The following is a 24787-nucleotide window of genomic DNA, read 5'->3' as shown; positions in this document are numbered from 1 at the left end:
ATACATGTAACTGAGGGATGAAATTTTTTTTTTCGATGTACATACCCGTGTGGGGTATCAATGGAAAGGTCTTTTAAAATGATATAAAGTTTTCTAAAAAACATTTTTCTTAAAGTGAACGGTTTTTGAGATATCAGCTCTCAAAGTCGTAAAAAGTATGTCCCCCCCCCTCTATTTTTATAACTACGGGGTATAAAATTCTAAAAAAAATAGAGGTGATGCATGCTAATTAACTCTTTCAACGATTTTTGGTTTGATCAAAGTATCTCTTATAGTTTTTGAGATAGGTTGATTTAACTGTAATTTACGGAACCCTTCGTGCACGAGTCCGACTCGCACTTGGCCGGTTTTTTTTTTGAAGGCGCTTAACTCTATGTGTGTATGTGGCATTTAAAATATTTAAGCTCTTTAATTCTATTTTGGTATAGCTTGCTTTGTAAGTAGATGTATCGAACGGGAATCGAACCCGCGATATAGGTACATATATGTATAAAGTGAGAACATATTTGTTCAGCACGGGAATCGAACCCGTGATACATATTCGTATTTGAGAGACCAACTAAAGGCCATTGTCTCCGTGACGAGATAATACATCGGCTGGGAGCGAGATCGGGACCAGGACATGAAAGTCCGTGAGTGCCACGTTCCCGTCCCGTCATTATCTGCCTAGCCTTTTCCCAAATGTGTTGGGGTCGGCTTCCACTCTAACCGTATGCAGCTGAGCACCAGTGTGCCCCAAGGAGCGACTGCCTATCTGATCTCCTCAACCCAGTTACCCGTGCAACCCAACACCCCTTGGTAAGACTGGTTGTCAGACTTACTGGCATCTGACTACCCGAAACGACCAAAGATGTTCAATGACAGGACAGCATTGACATTTCCAAAATTTTGCAAAAAACCCCGCCACGTACGCAGCGGTCTTTTAACTAATATCTTTCCTCAATCTGAGTGTTCTAATGACTCATTGATTGGTGTCATTTCAACCGTGAAGGTCAATGACCGGACAGTATGTATTGTTGATGTCAAATACCATATATTTATATAAGTATAAGTATTGAAGTTACGGCCATTCCCAATATTTTATACATCTTTCCTTTCGCTTACGAGATAAAAATTTAACATTACTTGTATGGAGCTAATGTTAACATACTAGGTATCTCTATTAAGCAAATGCACAGATAAACTTTAGAAACGGCCGTTAGTCTATCGATCCAGAGTTGAGCTTTTGTATGTAACTTTTGTGTGTCTTATATATGAATTTAATACACGAAAGACTGTTGTATTCTTTAGATCGAAGATCTTATGTACGACTGTACCATCCATCACCACCCATCTCTAAACAGCTGTAGCAATATTCTATATACCAATGTGTCCATTTACTAACTAGCGATAGAGTTTCGACATTTACTCCATACAAGTTATGTCAAATACCTATCTCTAGTCAGCAAAATAAGACAGATAGAATATTGAAACGGCCGTAAGTAGCTCTGGCTAACGAAACGTTACCCTGTTTTTTTTTTTTATTAGGGGTTCCCGTATTGAGGCCTTTATTTATTTAACTTTATGCAATCATACAATTACAAAGGCGGACTTAATGCCATGGGCATTCTCTCCAGTCAACCTTAAGGTGATGCAGAGATAACATGCCTTTGCCTTTGTCTGCGCAAATGCTTGTGCACTATAATATGTCCTGCGCAGCTGGCTGATCTCCTTATAGAGAACTGCCGCCGTAGCCGATAATCGGCTTAGGACACCAAAATTACATATAAATAAGTACTTAGATAATAAATAAATAATATAAATATACTTATACTAATATATAAAAATGTAAATGCTATGAAGATTGAAGAAATGGGACTTACTTGCAGACAAAAATATTAACAAAATATTTTAACTGAACAATAAAAATATAACTTTAACTTTTTTTTTATAAATAAAAAAAAACTTTTTATGTAAACTTTTTTCAGTGTGTTTGTATGTGGAAATATAATAATATATGGGCGTTATATATTATTTGGACCTCATACAACTGCTCGTTGTGAGAACGACCAGCGTGACTGTGTATCAAGTCTAGACTGAGCGAAATGGGCGCCTACGAAGCCTTTTATACCCACCCGTTTTCCTTGTATCGAAATGTGACGCAACATAGTAGGGAGGTGTGCAAAGCGATAGCAAAAACCGACTTTCTTCTTTTTAATAAAGACTTTTTATGACTTGAAACTCTTTTGGTATTTTGTTAAGCTGCTCTATATCATAGATTAAAAGTTAATACATTTGAAATAGGTACGGAGACGTTCTTTTAATTAAATTTTAATACATGTGTATTGCGCAATGTTTTGTAAATATTGTGAAATCGTTTTCAGAGAATTTTGCACGCTTTGTTGTTATACAATCTATGTTTATAAACATTGACTATGTAGGTCAGTTATACATATGTTTGTTTTTTATACGTAGCTAGGTAATAGCGCAGGTTTATCGATAAGGTTAAGCATTGGCTCGGTCCGTGGATGGGCGCTCGTGGCTAAGTCGAAAATGCACGGATTGACCGATCATAAAGTTAAGTTACGCTTGGCGCGGTCAGTCCGGGGATCGGTGACTATGTACTATGTTGTGTGTGTATATAGCGGGTTCATTTGTGTTTTTCAAGGGCACATTAAAATGCAAATCCCGGCTTTTTCGTACATAATTGTCAGGACCTTGCTGGGAAGTTTGTTCTTCACCGCTTCTTCTTTCCAGCCATAACACTAGGAAGTGGTGAAAGGGGGTCGTTTTGGGGGTGCTGTCATTCTTGTAAAATTTTGACGTTAAAAAGTGCTAATCGTATTAGCCTATTTTAATAAATGATTTTGACTTTGACTTAGGACCTAGGAAGTCTGTCGACTAGTTGTTTATATAAAACTAGCTTCCGCCCGCGGCTTCGCCCGCGCATAGTTCGTTTATATCGTGTTTCGAAGAAAATTCTTTCTCAAGGACAACTCTATCTCTGTACCAAATTTTATTAAAATTAGTTTAGTGGTTTAGACGTGAAAGCGTAATAGACAGACAGACAGTTACTTTCGCATTGATTATAAAAATTAAATTATAAATTTAAAAAAACCCCCGACCCAAAAAAAGTATGCAATAATTATGACAAAAGGTTAAAAACGCTAAACCCTATAAAAAGCAAAAAATAACTTTTAACACTACGTAAACTAAATTTTGTCGTGTCGGGGGACCGCTCTACTTCATTACTTTAGATACGTGTTTTTTTTTAAACGAATGTTTTAATTAGGTAGGTATCATTTTATTTATGTAAGTATTTATGAAGGTAAAAAGCGGTCCCCCGACACGTCAAAATTTAGTTTACGTAGTGTTAAAAGTTATTTTTTGCTTTTTATAGGGTTTAGCGTTTTAACCTTTGTCATAATTATTGCATACTTTTTGGGTCGGGGGTTTTTTTAAATTTATAATTTAATTTTATTTCATGCTTTTTAAAGGAGCTCCTTAATTTTTCCTTCTTTTATTTAATTTATTTTATCTTAAGATGGGGTCGCTATATGCGATCTCGGCCAAAGGAAGCTGTTTAACAATCCTCATGACAAACTGGCTCTGGGAGAATTGCACAGACTGAGAAACAATAAAGATTAACCTTTGGACATTCTAGATTTTCAGCAAAAATATAAATCGGTTTATCCGTTTCATTCCGGCATTTCAGGGTTTCATCAGCCACATCCCATTTCCAGCATCAGGTTCTCGTCAATCAGAAACATGAAGAGAACTCGTCAAGACAAATTCAACGAGCCCAAACTCGATGGGTTTACTAAAAGGCAGTTCAGGGTTACGTCTCCTACCTTCGTGCCCTAACAGCAGACCAGCTCAGTGGTTCCAAAAGACATTAGTGTTTCAAATTTCAGATCCCACATATACTTGCAAGTAAACAGAGCGTGTAACATTCCTATCACATCTAGCAAACGAGCTGATGACCTTGAAGACCTGAACCGATTTCCACCAAACATAGCTAAGAACACTCCCGACTGGCATACCTTTTAAACAAAAAAAACCGCATTACAATCGGATCATCCGTTTGGGAGCTACGATGCCACATACACACACACACACACACACACACACACACACACACACAGACACGTCAAACTTATAACACCCCGTCGTTTTTGCGTCGGGGGTTAAAAAGGATTTTTTTTGTTTGTTTGTTTGTACTCTAAAGGCTCCGAAAGTACTGAACAGATTTAAAAAATTATTTAGCTGTTTGAAATCTACATTCTTCCCGGGAAGCATAGGCTATATTTTATTTGGGTATGGGCAGTACTACCCAGGGGATGCAGGTGAAACCAGGGGAAAACAGCTTTAAGCAATATTTCTACAGAATTTTTTATGTAGAAATTTTATAATGTAGCCTATTTTGGTGGCATGGACAACTAAGCAATCACAAATGAATTGAAATATCTTTGAATACTTTTCCTAACTTTACTGTTTTGATTTTAATTGCATTATACGTCTACATACATAGCCCTTGTTTGTAAATGTATAGACAAAATATCTTCTATACATGCTGGGAAAGATTTAATACAATTTTAAAAGTTAGTATTCAACAAAATACCGGCCAAGTGCCAGTCAGACTCGCGCACAAAGGGTTCCATAACATTATTTAGAAAATGAGCAAAAAAAATCACATTTGTTGTATTATTTGTAATATATATTATTTGTATTATTCTAGTTAAAAATATTTGTTTTATTCTAGTTTTCAGTATTTGTTGTTATAGCAGCAACAGAAATACATCATCTGTGAAAATTTCAGCTCTCTAACTATCACGGCTCATGAGATACAGCCTGGTGATCGACGCACAGATGGACGGAAGGACAGAGGAGCGAAAACAATAGGGTCCCGTTTTACCCTTTGGGTACGGAACCTAAAAGTTATAGTATAGACAAGAAATCAACCTACTTTAATCTGTTAAATGTCTTCAATAGATTTTCAACCTTATCACAATAGTGGATGGTTAATGTTTGATTGACATTTTGATTTGATTTTACAAATTCATGTAGGTTGACCAGCTGGTCAACCTGGTACATAACTCTGCCAAAGGAAATCACAAAATCATGAATTATTCCTCAGTTGTGAAAGAATATACTAAATCCTAGACTACTTTGGCAGAGCAGAGAAGATTTTAAACAACCAATAGAATATCTTCTCTCTGAGGTTATACTCAGTGGGTAGAGACTAGAATAGTGAATGGTTGGTATTTTAAAAACTGGTTCGCTCTACTATGCTGTAATAGCCTGCGCTAAAGTCCAATTAACATTAGAAAGGTACCTTTGCTAATGTTAAACAGCTTAAAATTCTTAAATTCAACAAAAAATATAATAAAGGACTAACTTAGGACATACTGGAGTATTTGTTTGAATGTGCGGCAGAGCCGTTTTCACACTTGAACGTAAACATCACTGCAAAATTTTCATATTATGGCCTGGATAGATTTTAACCTTCTTCATACTTTATTTTTAAATGTTATAAGCAGTCATGAGTTTTAAATACTTTTTAATGTATAACACTATGTATGTACTACTGAAAAAATATTTGCCACCAAAATGGTCTTTGCAGGTCAAGGTCACTGAAACTAAATTTGACTAATATAACCTTAACTTTTATGTAAATACTTTCCGAAAGTTTAACCTAATTTGGCGAAAATTTCAATTTGATGGAAAAACTTGAATTTAAACGCCGAAAATTACATGATATTGTTAATTTTGGTATATAATCAAGAGATAGCAGGAATTTATGACAATTTTGACATATTATGCGGCCAAATATAGCATCGCGGGAGGTCGCCGAAGATTTTACGAAAATTTGTTACGACGCATTTTTTTTGCGCGTCTTATTGGTTATAGAAAGTTTATACAGATGAAATACTTGATAATAACGCCATTATTAGCTAGTCTACAATCATAAAACATCAAAAGAGAAGCAAAACATGCAATCACGCTAAAAAAATGTGTGCAATTACAAAAGGCGGTTACACCGTTCAAATTGGTTGGTTTATACAAACAGACATCGTTTTCGAACAATATACACAATACTTACAAGGGAAAAAGCACTGAAAACGTGTGATCGGCACTCGCCGACACTGTATCGATGGAATATACAGAAACACCGTTATTTTATCACTTTTCAGCAAAATTCTGAGAGTAAACACCATGCAAAACCACTCACTAGCACATTGACAAACCACAGATAAGATAGAAGAGTAGAATGTGTAGAGATGTACCAGAATGGCAAAGTTGAGACCACAGAGAAAATAGTAGATTTTAGTCAGATACCTAATAGTTAACAAACCGTACGTAATTTAGTGTTGTGCGATCTTATTTGGTGATAACGAATATTCGTATTCGCATTTTCATAAATTCTCAAAATTTTGTGCGAATTTTACGAAGCATCATCACAACTATTGCTCAATTGTTTACCGGCTACCGCTCGCCTGCTGCAAACCTGCAAAGCAATATCGGAATGCTGCTGCTACAATCAGTGCAGAACCAGAGCGATGCCGATGATTGATAACGATTACCTTAGTCGATTTTCATTTATACTTTTATTTTCTGAAAAAAAAAAACTATTATTTATGGTGGTTTTTCACCCTGGTATCATTTCTAATGGCGGAAAAGCGGCAATCGTCGTCATAGCTGTCGTTTTAATTCCAATAGAAATGCAAAAATGTCCAAAATGGATCGCATATTAAACTCTAAAAAGGACAAGCAGACGATATACGAGATTTACAGAGCATGTCGTCTCTGTGGAGCGGGCGCGGGCTACAAAATGCCGATTATTCAAAATGTTGTCGACTCGGACGACACTGATGTGGAGCTAAAGCAAAAGATTCGCGAATGCGTACAAATTGAGGTATCTAGAACTGATATGATAGCCTAATAATGAAATAAACTAGAATAGCGACTAATTGGAACCATAATCAAGCGTTTCCATTCATAACTTATTGTAAAAAAATGTGTTTGAAAATATTTTGTTTGTTGTCAAACAAATGCCCCCGATAGCGAAGACTCAAGTCTGAAATAACACATCAAACTTATCTATTCCGCTTATAAAAACAATAAACTTAATCTGCAGTGTCTAAAAAACGTATAGACACTTATAAAATTCCATAAGTTTGTATCAAAACGTACCTACTTATATCGAATTTGAAAATAGGTTAGCCTTCTCATTTAGTTAATTGCTTGCAACTTTAATATCATAAGTGCACCTTTTTACTGCACGTTCTTGAAGTACTCTGTATGGTTATTCAGATCCATCAGTCATGTACACCAATTACAACCATTCTTTCTCTGTTGGAAAGCTACTCTCTTCCGAAGCAACAATGGCTATATTTTATAATAGTATGGGACGTAGTTTCCACAGGACAAAGTTGAAGCCGCGGGGAACAGCTAGTATGTAATATGTTTAATGACTTTTTATTGAAAAACATGTTTTTTGTACATAATCATTGATGGAAAATAGATCTTCCCGACAGTGTGAAATGAACTTCATTGGGTGCTAACACAACTGATACACTACATGTACTGTACATATTATATATATTTATAAATATATATCAAGTCAAGACGAACTGGACCTTAAGAGTCGAGAAGTTGGAGCCCAGACACAACACCAATTTCAATAATATTCGTGTCAACAAATAGACTAAATTGTGTTCTTTTTTTTATGAATTAGTTTTTAGTTATTATTTTGTTTCATTATTTATGTATTGTTTTATTATATGTATTAGTTTACCTATAAGAATTGTAATGTTAACTAATGTATCGTATTTGCTATGGCCTTAGTTGCCTGATGTAAAGGAATAAATAAATAAATATATTCTAAGCCTACAGCCAACTATTATTTGTATTCCAGGTGCATCAAGATGATAAAATGCCCCCCCTCATCTGTGAGCTGTGCGTGGACAAGGTGAATGACTTCTACGAGTTCCTGGAGATGTGCCGGCAGACTAACAAGAGGACGCGCCTGAGGCTCGGCCTGCCGCCCCAGTCCATGCCCCGAGGAGCTGTAAGTTTACTTCAAGTGCTAACCTTTTCCTAACTATGTTGCGGTCGGCTTCCGGTTTAACCGGCCAGTTGAGTACTAGTGTTTTACATGACTATCTGACCTCCTCAACTCAATTAGATGGGCAACTAAATGCCCTTTGGTAAGGTTGGTTCTTTGCCTGTGGAGCTATACCTACATAATGTGGACAAGTGCAGTAAACAAATTCATTTATACAAATTATTATGTCCAATAAGACTTTTAGTACCCAGGGTCTCCAGCACATAACAGCAACTCAGTGTTTATTAAATAAAAATAAGTCGTATTTTCCAATAAGACGTGATTTCAAATAAATGATCGCAATTACCATAGAATAATGACAAAAACATAGTCACCACGCAAAAAGTACTGAATGGGATTTTTATGAAATGTGGCTGTAATATGTATAATATAATAAGGTAATTTTTATCCAAGTGCGCGAAGTAGTCCCCACGGGATCCTGGAATATATCTTTTGACTTGACAACGTCTTATAAATTGGTTTGCCGGGTGACATTTCAAGAAACTGCGTTACGCTCCGCTCACGCTATGCGCTCACAATGAGAGCGAGTGAGAGGTAGGCATCCCTTCCACTCGGGCATGGTTAGCCCGCCTAAGAGCGAGAGAGACAGACGTCGTTGTCACGTAAAACTTTCGCCCGTATACCGCGCGTGTTGAGTATGTTTCTAACTTTTAATTATTTTTTTTCAGCCAGATGCGGGAGAGTGTATCCTCGGACTCACAGAGCCGGTGTACATAAACGATGATTCTGATGGGGAGCCCATAGCCAAGCACAAGAGAGGCAAAGTGATGCAGCCCAAAGTGCTCATCAAGAAAGAACCGGATTTGAAGTCCAAGGTATGTGCATAAGGGCCTATCAGCAAAGAAACGCGAACTTGAGGTAGTTAAATTCAGCCTAGGGCTTATTTCTGCTAATTTAATCATGTGTTAACTGTATATCAATCGAATCTCAATAGCAGTTTTAACCTTAGCGGGCATTCTGTTTCTAATGTAAGACCAATCGTTTTCTAATGACATTCCAATATGAACCAATGTCTTTATAATATTTTGTTACATTTTCAAATATACGATCATCAGTAAAATTGGTTATTAAAATCGTGCTCGCTTCGCTCGCGTTCTTTTCTTTGTAAACGTATGTGCATTTTGCCAATTCTTAGTCAGTTTTTCTTTTATGTGAATATTACGTAGATTTGTATTGCTAAACTGCAAAAAACAATCGCGCTCGCTCAGCTCGCGCATTCTTATTAACATTTTTTTTTTTATTTACTTTATGGCTCTAACTGTTATAATACATTTTCAAAATAAAATGTGTCACCCCCTCGCTCGCGCTAATCTGGCGGCGGTAGTTGAATCGTCCCTTGCCTGTTAGACATATATGGTGTGGTGATTGAGTCAGCCTTCCACGTTTTTCTACTCCACTCTGTTCTACCCATCACATCTGTATCAGATACTAGCTATTCTATCACGTCTAAGGCCGATATAGTGAAGGCACATTTGCTTGGAAACAGGTGCACTCTCTATTCCTGCACTCTCATAGTCCGACGGGACGACGATCTGGCACCACCGGAGAGAGATCTAAAATTATATTACATTAATGAAAATGTATTGTATTCAGGAAAAGCGCAGTTCATCGGACTCCCGCTCGAGCCGGCGCCGTCGCTCGCCGACGCCGCCGCGGCTCACCAGACATAGAAACAACTCCAAAGATGATAACGTATCGCTCAGTCGATTGCAGGTATTTATTCCCCATGGTCCCATGGTTTGAATAAATAAATATAATGTGGCCTATTTTACTCGGGAAGAGATTTCTAGTAGTGAAAGAATTTTTTAAATCGGTTCAGTACCTTTTTAAGGAGTCTTTAGTTGTGGTACGGTAGACTGCACATCAGTGGTTACTGTCAACAATGAAATGTTTTTTTCTCTATTATGTTAGTGTAGATAGGTATAATATCGGGCCATCTTTCACATAGTTGATTAGCACCAAAGTAAATCATCATGAAAAGATAGTCACTCATCCTCGAACTGACCACGCCTGTAACATCTGTATAGTTTCTTTTCAACAAAAAAAACTATAATCGAACTTAGTGTAACACTCTCCCATCCAATTATGATTTTGAATATTACAGGATAAATCAAAATCTCCAAAGAGTACACCCAAGTCTATACTGAAGAAGGAAATAAAGGTACTCATTCATTATTAGACTACCCATTTCCCACACATGGAAAAATAATATTTATATACTATTCTGATAATGTAATTAACTAATATTATGTACTAAGTTTCGTCAAAATCCATTCATCTGATATTTTGTGCTGAATCGGTTCATCCACGAGCAACTATACCACAGACAGACAAAAAACAGTCGAAACTTGAACATCCCCTCTTTTTAATTAAGTGGCTAAAACTACTTTTTATAAATCATCAGTTTAACTTGTCTAAAACACATTTTTAGGGTTCCGTACCCAAAGGGTAAAACAGGACTCTATTGTCTTCGCTCCTCTGTCTGTCCGTCGGTCTGTCACCAGGCTGTATCTCATAAACCGTGACAGTTAGAGAACTAAAATTTTCATAGATGTATTTTGGTTGCCGCTATAACAACCCTTCGTGCGCGAGTCCGACTCGCACTTGGCCGGTTTTTAATGTATTATTTAATTTTATTTTTTAGTCTGAGGACAATTCTTTGTTGACACCGCGTCTGAAACGGTCACGCGATAAGGAGCCTGTCAAACTGGATACTCCTGTCAAAAAAGTCAAGTAAGTACATTCAATTATATGCCTAGCCTTTCCCCAACTATGTTGGGGTTGGCTTCCAGTCTAAGCAGCAGCTTAGTACCGGTGTGCCACAAGGAGCGACTGCCTATCTGACCTCCTCAACCCAGTTGCACGGGCAACACAATACTCCTTGGTAAGACTGGTTGTCAGACTTCCTGATTTTTGATTGCCCGTAACGAATGCCAAGGATGTTCAATGACAGCCGGGACCTACAGTTTAACGTTCCATCCGAAACACAGTCATTGGTGTCTAAGATATACTGAGAAAGTACATACAAACTTAGAAAAGTTGCATTGGTACTTGCCTGACCTGGGATCGAACCCACGCACTCATTCTTGAGAGGTTAGTTCTTTAACCACTATTTGCGTGTCCCATCGCGCTATGAGAGTGAAGGAATAGTGAGTGCACCTGTGTCTGCGCAAATGCTCGTGCACTATAATATGTCCTGAGCAGCTGGCTGATCTCCTTAAATGAGAACAGCCGCCGTGGCCGAAATCGGCCGTGGACGCCATTATTTGCGTTTCTCTACTATTTTGATGTCTGTAACTATGCTAATGAACCTCTAAAATTTCTTCTACAGGATAGCAGCAAAGTCCCCACCACCGAAACCGTCCCCCAAAACGTCTCCCCGTTCCAAGCTCAAAGCGAAGCCCCCAACCAAAAGGCCTCCGTCCCCCGTCCCAGCTCACCAGTGCAGCGTCTGCAGCCAGGGTCTGAAGACGGTGCAGGCTGTCACCAATCATATGAAGATGCATGTTGTTGGGTTTACTAGTCCACGGTGAGTGTTTTGTAACTAATCTATATTTAGAAAGAGTTTTTAAGTTTTAAAACGAACATTGTTTACCTCTTTACTAGATGGGTATATCTATACTTCTATACTAATATGATGTTTGTTTGGTTGTAATGGATAAACTCAAAAACTACTGGATTGATTTTAAATATTTTTTCACCATTAGAAAGCTATATTATCTGCGAGTAACATAGGCTATATTTTATCCCGCTACGGGCAGTAGCTCCCACGGGACGCGGGTGAAACCGCGGGAAAACGGCTAGTAGATTATAAATACACGCAAAAACTGTTGGATGAAACTAAGCAGTAATGTTGCGTATGTATCAAATTATCATACAGGCTTCTTTTTAGGGTTCCATACCCAGAGGGTAAAACGGGACCCTATTGTTTTCGCTCCTCTGTCCGTCCGTCCGTTTGTCACCAGGCTGTATCTCATGAACCGTGATAGTTAGAAAGTTGAAATTCTCACAGAGGGACCCTATTGTTTTCGCTCCTCTGTCCGTCCGTCGGTCCGTCTGTCACCAGGCTGTATCTCATGAAAGTTAGAGAGTTGAAATTTCCACAGATGATGTAGTGATTTTTTTGTCCGTTTTATTATTAATCCCACCCAAAACAAAAATGTGAAAGACTGCCAAGTTCGATGAAATGGGAATACTTCGCCTATAAAAGAAGTGAGATCTGAATAAGTACCAAGTTCCATACACATACCTTAGTTAAAAATAGTTACTTTTTAATGATGTTACTTGGCAAGTTTTCACACACCTTGTTATAAACCTACTAAACGCAATGAATCAAGTATTTAATTTTCTATTAAAACTTGCCAAGTGACATCATTAAAAAGTAACTATTTTTAACTAAGGTATGTGTATGGAACTTGGTACTTATTCAGATCTCACTTCTTTTATAGGCGAAGTATTCCCATTTCATCGAACTTGGCAGTCTTTCACATTTTTGTTTTGGGTGGGATTTCATTTATTTTTGTAAGGTTGTTTATTTTATTGTTTTCTTATTATTAAGTTTTGAATATGCACTATGCTTCTTACAAAGAAAGAAACTAGATTAACTAAATGGCCTAGATTTACCAACTGACTGACATGACATGTTATCATACATTATGTTCGTGGATCAAAGTTACACATTCGTTATTTTCGAAAGTGACTCACACTTGGCCGTTTTCAGATTTTTACTTTACTTTGACTAAATACAAACCTTTGTAACGAATTTCAGATCGGTACGACCATTCGAAGATATATTATATAAATATAGATAAATTTAGTTCGTTTTAGTTCCTTAGGGGTATAAATACCTTCATTATTTTGAAACCGACTCACACTTGGCCATTTTCAGATTTTTTCCTTTACCTTGACATAAAGACCTACCTCCATGCCAAATTTCAAGTCAATACGACCATTGGAAGTGGTCTAGGTTTTTGATGAGTGAGTCAGTCAGTCAGTCAGTCAGTCAGTCAGTGAGTGTATAGTAAAAATAGCGATTTTCTGACGTCAATATCTCAAGACCTACAATAGGTATATTAATGAAATTTTGTATTTTAGATAAGTGAGGGGGTCTCAACAGATACTAGAAATTTGATATGAGTAAATAAAATAGATTTTGAGTTATAGGGGGGTCGAATTTGGCCCGAAATGGTTCGTGTAATATAACCCACGGCCGGTGTGTCGCTTTTTTTGCTCGAACTTGGCGGACACACTGCCGTGTGTCTAGATGATACGGAACCCTTCGCACGCGAGTCCGACTCGCACTTGGTCGGTTTTTCTCTTATATATATCGTGGGTATATCTTTCTGTGTGTACCTATAAATGTTATTTCTTTCTTTTTATTCAGTTAATAAAAATATCTATACTCTTAATTTCAGTATGGCCTGCAACCCCTGTGGCTTGTGGTTTCCGTCAGCAGATGAAGCGTCGACCCATCACAGACAGCATCGCAGTCGCGGCCGCCCCTACAACTGTAGACGCTGTACTGCAGACTTCAAACACCTCGCCGCTTATGATGAGTGAGTATAAGGGTCATTTAGGCAGTATGTTTACGAGTTTATAGGTCATTTGGGCACTCAAACTAGTGTGTACCGGCTGTAGAGGTCATTTAGGCAGCACAAGATAATGTATTCTGAGTTTAGAGATCATTTGGGCACTCAAAATAATGTTTATTGAGTTTAGATTTCATTTGGGCAGTACAAAGTAGTATTTACTTTGAGCGTGAATGAGAGTGCCTTATAAGACAGCATCGCAGTCGCGGCCGCCCTTACAACTGTAGACGCTGTACTGCTGACTTCAAACATCTCGCGGCTTATGACGAGTGAGTATACATACTACGGTGAATAGAATTGTATTGCTGGGGAGTTGGTTCCACTATTTCTTCTTTCCAGCAAAAACAGGAAGTCGTGAAGGGTGGGCGTTTTTGGCGGCTGTCTTTTGTAAACTTGACCTTCACAAAGTGCTGATTTTTCAGCCTAGTTGTAATAAATGACTGATCCAATAATAGTGTCAGGACTTGGCCACGTATACCAATATTTTAAACCAACAAATGTGCATGTATGTCATGTGGCGACGTCAATAACAGTACAGGTTGTATAAGGTTTACTATAGTTTTCAGCAATCATTGTTAGAGCGGTAAAAGTAATACATAATCTGTAAAGACTTCAACTATCTCTATACAGTCCATAAGATACAGCTGTGTGACAGACAGAATATATATTTTTAATTATTTGTGTATTTGAACATATTTTTCAAAAATTCTTCAACAGAATTAGTGGTCATTGTTGTCAAACAAAGATTACATAGGTAATTAATTTGTTTTTGTTTTACATTTCAGTCATTTCGCTAACAACCAATGCATCCCACTGCCTGAGGTGCCGGATGTCAAATGCTCGGTGTGCTGGCATCTGTTCCCCACCAACCACTTGCTGGACACACACAAGTGTATGGGCGAGGACTACAGGCCTGGCGGTGAGTTGCTTATTCTCCCTATTAGAAGAATTTTTCGAAAAACAGCGACTTTCTCAAGAATTATACCCAAAATTTTCTTTTCCTGGGTGCCAGTGGAAAAGGATACATATAAACAAATTATATGCAAACATTTAGTGTTCTAAGTTTTAATCCTCTTTCTAACATAGTCACACTTGATGAAAATTTTGCCAGATTTAATTATTAGACCTTATAGATATTCATCATTTTAAGTGAATGCAGCTGAGTGTCTGAGGTTCCAATACATTTATACTAATATTATAAAGAGGAAAACTTTGTTTGTTTGTTTGGTTGTAATGAATATGCTCTAAAACTACTGGATCGTTTTTAAAAATTCTTTCACCATTCGAAAGCTACATTATCCACGAGTAACATAGGCTATATTTTATCCCGGTGCGGGCAGTAGTTACCACGGGACGCGGGTGAAACCGCGGGAAAACGGCTAGTACAGTATATAAAAACTTCGGGACACTAGTAAAACCTTATAAAAATAATATTTGACATGTATTTGTCATTTCCAGGTAAATGTCCAAAATGCAGGAGAAACTACGCAATATTGAAGAATCTGAAGAAACACGAACTAGTCTGTACTGCTAAGAAGAAAGGTGAGATTTTTTATAATATTTCCCAGAAATATATTATACATTGAAAGATTATTATTATCTCCCTCTAACCCGACGGTAGACTGGTAGAAAATGCCTTGTCGCATTAAGTCTGCCAATGTATCATTTTTTTACATAAAGTATTGTCCACGGGTGGGACAAATAATAACGAACTATTAATAATGTCGGGATACCTTTTCACACACGGTCGGATAGCCCCATGGTAAGTTATTAATTAACTTGTGTTATGGGTGCTAACACAACTGATAAACTACATATAGCTATATATATACATATTTATAAATACATATTGTAACACCCAGACCACGGCTAACAAGCATGCTCATCACACAAATGTCGACCGAGCCGAGAATCGAACCCGGGACCTCAGGTTCGGCAGTCCGGCATGGTGACCATTGCGCCATCGAGGTCGTCAATTAAGAAATTGACAACTTTAATTCTCCAATATACATTGAGAATTATTAAATAAAAATGAAGACGAGGCGCGTGCGTTCTTTATGCTGGTATATAGCAAGTGCCCCCCGTGCCGCCCGTGTCTAACCAAGGGGTATCGGGTTGTCCGGGTAACTGGGTTGAGGAGGTCAGATAGGCAGTCGCTACATGTAAAGCACTGGTACTCAGCTGCATCCGGTTAGACTGGAAGCCGACCCCAACATAGTTGAGAAAAAGGCTCGGAGGATGATGATAGCAAGTGCCCCCCGCCCGCGGCCGCCGGCGTGACGTCAGTGATATCTTGAAGATAGCCGGAACAAGTATCAATAAATAAATAATTTCTCATATAATGATTACTTTTCCCAGGTGAAGTGACAGTATCCCCGGAGCTACTGGGCAGACTGAAGCCGGCGCAGGTGCGGATATCCCGCTGCGATCCCTTGCTCAGCAACCTCAAGCAGGAACACTACGATGTGTCCAATGTTACCGCCGTGAGTAGATATCTATACTAATATGATAAAGAAGAAATATGTTTTGTTTGTATCCTAAAGGCTGCGAAAAGGCTGGACCGATTTGAATGATTATTTCACTGTTGAAAAGTTTAGCTTTTTTAGCTCCAGAGTCTACCAGAGTTTAGTTCGAGTAACATAGACTATTTTTTACCCCGGTACGACACAGAATGCGGGAGAAACCGCATGGAACAGCTAGTTTATTATAATTGCGAAAATGACTGTCTGACGCGTTTTATTCCAAAATTGCTGCTTAAAGGTGCACAGATAGCCTAGAAGGTAAAAAAGGGATCAGGGATCAGGAAGTAGGTCCCTTGGGAAAGAGAAACCTCAGAGAATAGCTTTATTAATCAATAGGAGTCTGATAATCCATCCCGTTCTGCACACTGTAATAGTAAAATAATACTAATATGTACTTACTAAGTATATCTTGGACACCAATGGCTGATAAAAAAGTGAAGGAAAACATCTTGAGGAAACCTGGACTGCAAAGTTTGAAATCAGCAACCCGCATTGAGCAAGCGTGGTGATTAATGCTCAATCCCTCTCCGTGTGAGAGGAGGCCGCAGCCCAGCAGTGGGACGATAAAAAGGCCGTAACAGTAACAGTAAATAATTAAAATCAGCAACTTATACTAATATCTATATTTTGTCCCCAGGATTTCGGCCTCGACAAAAACTGCATCTACCCCTACATATCATCTGTTTCGAGTCTCAGAATAAAGTCAGAACCCGGTCTAGACAAAATGGTTGCAATCAAGGACGAAATTAAGGACGAATTCTATTCAGAAGAGAACTACATCCACTGGGATTCAGAAGACTCTTCTGACGATGATATCACCTGCACTTCTGTACTCGACCCTTCTCTTAAACAGAAGAGAGTGGACACACTCGCTAATCTTACTCTAAAGACTTTATTCTCCAAAAAATGTCTCGGTAAAGTGCCCAAAAAGCGCAGAAGAGTTAAACAAGAGAAGAATGCGTTTGATTCTCTTCTGAATGACACAGAAGATGATGTGACAAGAGATATTAATGATATTATCAACAATTTGGGTGATGATGATGATTTTGGTGATGAAAAGAATGATAGTGCTAACTTAAGTGCGGTTTTAAGTGATAAAGTTGATGATGAAAATAAAAGTATGGATGTTAGTGATGATAAGTTAAATACTGATGATCAGAATGGCTCGGGTGATGACAAAGTTGACGGTGATGACAAAATTGCTACTAAAGATGATGAGACTGGACCTAGTGATCAAATAATTGATGCCAGTGATGAAAAACATTGTCCTAGTGTTGATAATGATGTAGTTGATGATAAAATCGGTTTTAGTGATGACAAAATCGGTCCTAGTGATGATCAAATCGGTTCTAGTGATGTTAAAATGGCCGCTAGTGACGATGTATCAAAAGTTGTTGATGAAAATGATGATAGTGCTGTTTCTAACAATGTTGATGATGTTGATAAAGAGTCTGTTGTTGATAAAGACATTGAAAATACTAATACTAGTGATGATAAAGCAGCTGATGTCGATAGTAGTGACGTTAGCAAAGTTATCGATAAAAATGATCAAATCAATGCACAAAGTAATTTAAGTGAAATTAATGCTAGTGATGTGACTCAAGTATCGATAGAAAAAGACATTAGTAGTGTTGCGAATAATGAGAATATTGTGTGCAATGAAAACGGTTCAAATAATTTAAGTAGGCTTAATAATAATGATGATTTAACTCGGTTAGAAGATAATACAATTAATAATGGTTCTATTAATAATATGAATGACGATAATGATAGTGACGTTCTAAGTAAAAACGTTGTCGATACTAAAATTAATGACGATTTACCAGAAGTGAGTAAAGACGAAAATCAGAACGAAGGTAATGACGTTAGCGATGACGTTTCACTCAAAAATGACGTTGACGATTCGAAAAATGATTTCGAAAGTCAAGATTCTAATTCTATTGGTACTTTAAACGAAAGTTTACTTAATGATAACACTCAGAGTGATGTTATTAGCGAAAATGAGCGAAAAGAAATTGTCGATAAAATGAATATCGATACCAGTGACAATGCTACATCACTACCCGAAATTAGTTCCGAACATAAATCTCAAATTAACGAATTCTCAATGGAAAACTTTAGTCAAAACTCAAAAATAGATGACATTAATGACGTGACAGATACAGATTATAAGAATGCTGTCAGTGTCATAGTAAATAATGATAAAAATAAGCTTGTTGAAGAATTAGACGATTCAAACTTAATGGCGGCTCTGGACGCTGAGATTGGGGAGACCAATGATAATTCTAATCAGCAAATTAATGAGAATTATAATGATAAAATAGCTCTAGAAGACTTAATCGCGGCAAAGTCTGCCGAAATTGATGTTATACCGGATGAATTTAATTTTGATGCTTGAAAGGATTATGCGTCAATTTGTACCCATTTCTTAACATTGCTTAACAATACTCCCCACTCAGCGTCATTTAATGGTTACTTAAGCCATTCCTTAGTGAAGGATTTGTATGACATTCCGTCACTAAGGAGTGAATTAAGTAATCATTAAATGTCTCTGAGTGGGGAGGAATAAGACCTATGTCATATGAAAATTCTTGACAAACATCATCTCCCGAGCCTTTCCCCAACTATGTTGATGTCGGCTTCCAGTCTAACCGCATGCAGCTGAGTACCAGTGTGCCACAAGGAGCGACTGCCTATCTCTGAGCTCCTCAACCCAGTTACCCGGGCAACCCAATACCCCTTGGTTAGACTGGTGTCAGATTTCTGGCTTCTGACTACCCGTAACGACTGTCAAGCATGTTCAATGACAGCCGGGACCTACAGTTTAACGTGCCATCCGAAACAGTTCATCAGAAAGTTAAACAATGCAAAATATGTATTAATAAATGATACAAATAAAGACATAAAAAAAAATACAATTGATAGTGCTCGTCAAGAGCTTTCATATGACATAGGTCTCATCACTTGAGCAATTTTGAAAACTGGGTAGGTACAATGTTCATACAAAAGTGCCCATGCTATTTTGTATAATCATCGGCACGAATCTTGAGCGCTGATCTTCACCTGCGCAAAAGTGATTTATTGGGTCCCTTTGGTGGTATGAAGTGAGGCGCGGGGGCGGGCTAAAGCGGTGATTGGCCCGCAGCGCATCGCGTCATAGCCCTCACTCGGGATTGGTTCTTTGCTAATAAATCACTTCCGCGCAGGTGGAGGTCAGCGCTAGAGATTCGTGCCGATGATTATATAATTATAACCGACTTCCCAGAAAGGAGGAGGTTGAAAATTGGGATGTTTGTATGTTTTTTCTGCTTGGTCGCCCATATCTCGCTCGATTACCAAGCGATTTAAAAACTTGACGATTCTTGTTATACAAGAATGAAAAAATAAATAAAAATATTTTGTTTTGCGATATGTTATTTTAAGTTCAAAATTGTGGTTTTCCTGAACTGATTTCGTCAAACTGAAAGAGAATTGAGATAAATATATTTTTTGTTACTTTATTTTTAATATTAGTTTTTATTGTGTTTGCGGATGGCGCTTTAAAAGCATTTTTGTCAACACTTGAAATGAATCCTTTTCACACTCGCTGATTCCCATCGAGTGGCTACGTAACCACTTAGGCTCTAGACAGACGGACTGCATTTCAACTGCAATCTAACTGCAAATTGCAGTTCATGGGCCGTTTGAATGCAGTTGACACGACTGCAATAGAACTGCAAATCAACTTCAGAACCCGACTACACGCCGACTGCAATTCAACTGCAGTCGGACTGCACGTTCAACTGCAATCTAACTGCCCTTGAACTGCAATTGGCAGTTAGATTGCAGTTGAAATGCAGTCCGTCTGTCTAGAGCCCGTAGAAATAATTATTTATCTTGCTACGTAACCTTTTACGTAGAAATAATTTACTTTTCTTGGTCCCGAAGCCAGCCGAAGGGAAGTGATTTAGTCAAAAGAAAGCGCTACTTATCTACTTATGTGAACGAATTTGTATAATATTATTAAGCAGAGAAATTGCAAAGTCTATATACCTAACTAATTTTGTAAGAATACCTTTTTAAGAGGTGTTATCGGTAAAATTACCATGCTCTATGTAAAATTGGCACCCCCTTGAAAAGTCTGGTACCTAAGTGTACCGACAATGTAAACGTCAGTTTTTACCGACTTCCCAAAAAGGAGGAGGTTCTCAATTCGTCGGGATCTTAGATTTTTTTTTCTTATGTATGTTCACCGATTACTCGAAGACAGATAGGGTATAGTTCTCAGGTGGTCCCATAGTCATCAGGTCAGGATCTGATGATGGAAACCCGGAAGAAGTCGGTGGTGAATTAAACATAGCTGCGTCTACGAGACACTGACATCTAGGCACCTTTTTTTTAACGATGGCAAAAATCATCAAATGACCTCTCCCGCCCACAACTACCCACAAAATAACCCACAGGTTAGCAGCGGTGAGGGAGTGTCAGACTTTTACTGACTAAAAACCGTCGTGTTCCGTCGTAGGCCTTTTATGTACCAGGGCCGCGGTAACTCGCGCGAACAATCCCGCAGCCCCGACGGGGCATTAAGCCACCTAAGAATAGTTTTTTTTATTTTTAGGGTCCGTTCAAGACAGACCGGCTCGGAGAGGAGAGCAAATTACATACGTTGAAAATCGAGTACTTAGTATTTGTAGTAAGGTTTATTTTTGCATGTGCACCGCTGTTGTCATTAAGAATGCTCGAAGGCGCTTGGTGTGAAATAATAAGAGGAGCCGATCGGCTCCGATCGTGTACTTTTTCTCGGTCTTGCAGACGTTTGGCTCTGATTGCATGCTCTTTCAACCGAACGTAGCCGATCGGAGCCGATTCGGGTCTGTGTGAAAAGAAAAATGCGCGCCGATGCTCTCCGAGCCGGTCTGTCTGAACTTACTTTCAATTTTCAAGGTAAACAGTTGTTTTAAGACAAAACTGACTTTTATGTTGTCGGTGTACTTTAAGCCTAAGGATGACAAATGATGACTACACATATATAATATAATAAATATACAAAATATCTGACTGTTTACCACAGTTTCCAAAAGCCTGCATGTTGTTAAAACCATTGTACCGAATTTTCTTTTTTTTTGCATGTGGGTAAAATCAAATTTAAGCTTGGACGCACACATTCGGTTTTCTAATCAGGAATTCAGAATCGGGATTCCGTGGCACTAGTGCATACGTTCCGGTTCTGAATATGTGAACGCACGGAAAAAAACCGAAACGCATGTCAGGTTTTTTTCCGTTCGGAAAAAGTAAGAACGTGTGCACTCTTATGAACATTTTGTACGAAAAAAAAGGAATTTCGGTTTCTGAATCTGAATTATTGATCAGGAAACCGAATGTATGCGTCCAAGCTAAGAAAGCTACACGAAAACGGGTAAGCTATACTTGTGTATGTAAATGTACATGCATATAGTGTTTGTATGTGTGTCAAGTCGCCGAGTCGTACGGTAGACCGCACATCAGTGTTAACTGTCATGCACCTTAACTCAATAGTAATAAGTACGATTTTCCTATAAAACTGTTACCACTGTCCAGCAGTTGACTGTACAAATATAATGTGCATATGCATTTACACACACTAATACAGCTCACCCGCTTTCGTGAGATAAAAACATCTATAATAAATATTTTCAGAACTGTATATTTAGGTACAAGTTTTTGGCTAGATTCAGTCTCAGTCTTAACCGACTGTTAAAAAGGAGGTTATGCATATTGGTGAAATGGTTTAAAGTCAGTCGTAAGTAAATTGCTTTCGGCTAAGAGTAAACCCAAGCTAAATGATAAAATTGATTGATTTAGTCTACCCTAAGATAATATTGATAATAAGTGTAAAACTATTTTTTGTAAATATGAATATAATTACATATTATAGATATTTTATAAAGATTTTGTTTTATTTTTTCAAAATTGACCATTGTCGCAAAAAGAGGGTCTGTCGAGGAGAGTCTGTCTGTGGCGCCATAGTTCTTAACAAAAAAATGATTTAAGTAAATGAACTGATTTAGATAGGTATTTTTAGGGTTCCGTACTCCAATTGTAAAACGGGACCCTATTGTTTTCGCTCCTCTGTCCGTCCGTCTGTCACCAGGTTGTATCTCTTGCAACTGTGATAGTTAGAGTTGAAATTTTCAAAGATGGTGTATTTCTGTTGCCGCTATAACAACAAAAACTAGAGTAGAATAAATATTTTGAGGGGCTCCCATACAACAAACGTGATTTGTTGCTCATTTTAAATAATGGTACGGAACCCTTCGTGAGCGAGTCCGATTTACTTAGCCGTTTTTTTAGAAAGAAAGAAAAACATTTTATTTAGTAAGCTGGTGTTTGTCTTTCTGGCTTCTGACACCCTTAATGACTACCCATAGCAACTGCTAAAGATGTTCAAATGACAGTTGCAATCGCCAATATACCGTGCCTTCTGAAACACGGAAGACCTTGTCATGATAAGTTGGTCACCCATCCATGGTCGACCGCGCCAAGCGATCGATTTAACTTTGTCATGAGCTCTTAAAGAGAAAATACAGGTACCTATTATAAAAATACATCTAGGTATACTAATATTATAAAGAGGAAAACTTTGTTTGTTTGGTTGTAATACTCAAAAACTACTGGACCGATTTTAAATATTATTTCACCATTAGAAAGCTATATTATCTGCGAGTAACATAGGCTATATTTTATCCCGGTGCGGGCAATGGCTCCCACGGGACGCGGGTGAAACCGCGGGAAAATGGCTAGTTTTTGATAAAATAAATGCTACAACGTATTTCATCGTAAACATAAAAATATTATAAAAACAATAAACTATGAAATATATTGTTCTAAGCCGGCACGATAAGGAGATGGAATGTACTTTACACAGAAGATTTTCTTTATTTTTTGTGAGTGATTTTTCCCTTATATCATTTAAAGATGGATATTAAAAAGTCCATAGATCGATACATCCTACTAATATTATAAACGCGAAAGTTTGTATGGATGGATGGATGGATGTTTGTTACTCTTTCACGCAAAAACTACTGAATGGATTTTAATGAAACTTTACAATAATATAGCTTATACATCAGAATAACACATAGGCTACAATTTATAAACATATTGTTCGAAATACTAATCCTGCGCAGACAAAGTCGCGGGCACCAGCTAGTTATTTATAATAATGGCGTCCTAGCCAATTATGGGTTGTTCTCATATAAGGAGATCAGAAAGCTGCGCAGGACATATTATAGTGCACGAGCATTTGCGCAAACACAAGTTCACTATTCCTTCACTCTCATAGCGCGATGGAATGGCAATCCGACACCACCGCAGAGAGATCATCTCTTCTGATAAGCTGTATTATTGCCAAGTTGCATCAAAATCCATTCGATAAACAAACGTAGGTCAACCACACAAAATTGCCTTTACAATAATAGTGCGACAATTTTCAGGTACGATAACATTCATAGAAGGAGTGAACATCAAAATAGATGGGCTCATAGATCTTGGACCGAACTGGAGTTACGAGTACAAGATCCTGAGTCCCGGAGCAGCCAGCAGACTCGGAGACGCCAAGACCAACGATGACAGTTCCGAGGAACAAGACGAGAAGCCACACAAACGAGGCGCTCACACAGAACACGACAAATTGCACCAAGATGAGGAAAGACTGACGCAAAAAGAAGCCAAAGTGCGAAAACAGGCAGCGGAGCTTCGGAAAACTGTCCACCATGAAAAACATAAAACTCCAAAAGAATCTGATAAACGCAAGAAAACAAAACACGCAAAATCTAATGAAAAAGTTAAACGGAAAACTGATAAAGGCGAGCGTAAACCTAGAAAGCACGAACGGAAATCAGATAAGCATAGCAATAAGAAGAGTGGGAAACACAAGAAGAACGATGATCATCATGATAATAAGAAGAAGCACGAAGTTAAGAAAAAGGAAAAACATCACGAGTTTGAAAAAATGCAAGAAAGTCTTGAAAATGATGATGACAAAAAGACTGCCAAACATGTTACGTTCAGCTCCAAAAGTGAAGAAAGTTCATCTTTAATCGACAGCGACGAAGCAACCACGCCGAAAGAAGCCACAAGATTCGATATGTACGACTTTACTACTCCAAAAAAGGTCAGAAAACCCATAGATCCGTATGAACCAACGCCTGAGAAAGTTGAGAAATTTAAAGCAAATAGTTTTGAAAAACATGGTAAGGTAAACGAAGATGCGGCTTCTTTTATTGACAAAACTAATGCCGCATTTAATGAGAAAGAGAAACTGGCTAAAGACCATCATTTAAATAAAACTAATGAAAATACAGGAAAAGTAGTTAGAGCGAATGGAACTGTTGTAACGAATGCGACTAAACCAACTACAACTGTAGTTACCACAATGAGAACCGGCGAGATATATGACAATAAGACACACAAAATTAAGGACGACGCCAAAGTGAATGACTTCACAAATCATTTGTACAAACAAACACTCAAAGTCTTCGACGTTGTTAAAGGCAAAACGAGTCAGTACCACGTTAAAAAGCAAATAGAAGCAATATCAAAAAGCTACG

The 24787-nt window shown here is 37.9% G+C and overlaps 2 protein-coding genes and 1 long non-coding RNA gene across 4 annotated transcripts in view; 1 reads left to right on the top strand and 2 right to left on the bottom strand.

Moving 5' to 3' along the window:
- Positions 1–6251, bottom strand: part of LOC110380284 (nuclear pore complex protein Nup98-Nup96) — a 64885-nt gene extending 58634 nt beyond the window's left edge. Inside the window, exon 1 of the mRNA XM_064043153.1 lies at positions 6083–6251. The gene's annotated coding sequence lies outside the window, so the exon portion shown is untranslated. The remainder of the gene's footprint in view (positions 1–6082) is intronic.
- Positions 1–22125, bottom strand: part of LOC135119218 (uncharacterized) — an 82823-nt gene extending 60698 nt beyond the window's left edge. The window contains exon 1 of the long non-coding RNA XR_010278055.1: positions 21745–22125. This is a non-coding gene — a long non-coding RNA (uncharacterized LOC135119218). The remainder of the gene's footprint in view (positions 1–21744) is intronic.
- LOC110382839 (protein PFC0760c) lies at positions 6641–20625 on the top strand. 2 transcript variants are annotated; one of them, XM_064043292.1, is made up of 12 exons: positions 6641–6895; positions 7898–8050; positions 8776–8922; positions 9701–9820; positions 10212–10268; positions 10752–10840; positions 11439–11636; positions 13522–13662; positions 14481–14614; positions 15154–15237; positions 16054–16178; positions 16855–20625. In XM_064043292.1, the coding sequence occupies exons 1-12, from the start codon at positions 6710–6712 to the stop codon at positions 18613–18615; spliced, it is 3195 nt and encodes a 1064-aa protein (XP_063899362.1). In that variant the 5' UTR covers positions 6641–6709; the 3' UTR covers positions 18616–20625. The 2 variants fall into 2 exon arrangements, with proteins under 2 accessions (XP_063899362.1, XP_063899363.1); XM_064043293.1 differs by lacking the exon at positions 10212–10268.
- Positions 22126–24787: the final 2662 nt, after the last annotated feature.

The sequence above is a fragment of the Helicoverpa armigera genome, chromosome 31 (genome assembly GCF_030705265.1).
Source record: "Helicoverpa armigera isolate CAAS_96S chromosome 31, ASM3070526v1, whole genome shotgun sequence".
Classification (NCBI taxonomy): Eukaryota; Metazoa; Arthropoda; class Insecta; order Lepidoptera; family Noctuidae; genus Helicoverpa; species Helicoverpa armigera.
The sequence above is the reverse complement of the archived record's forward strand: the minus strand, read 5'-3'. Positions and strand labels throughout refer to the sequence as shown.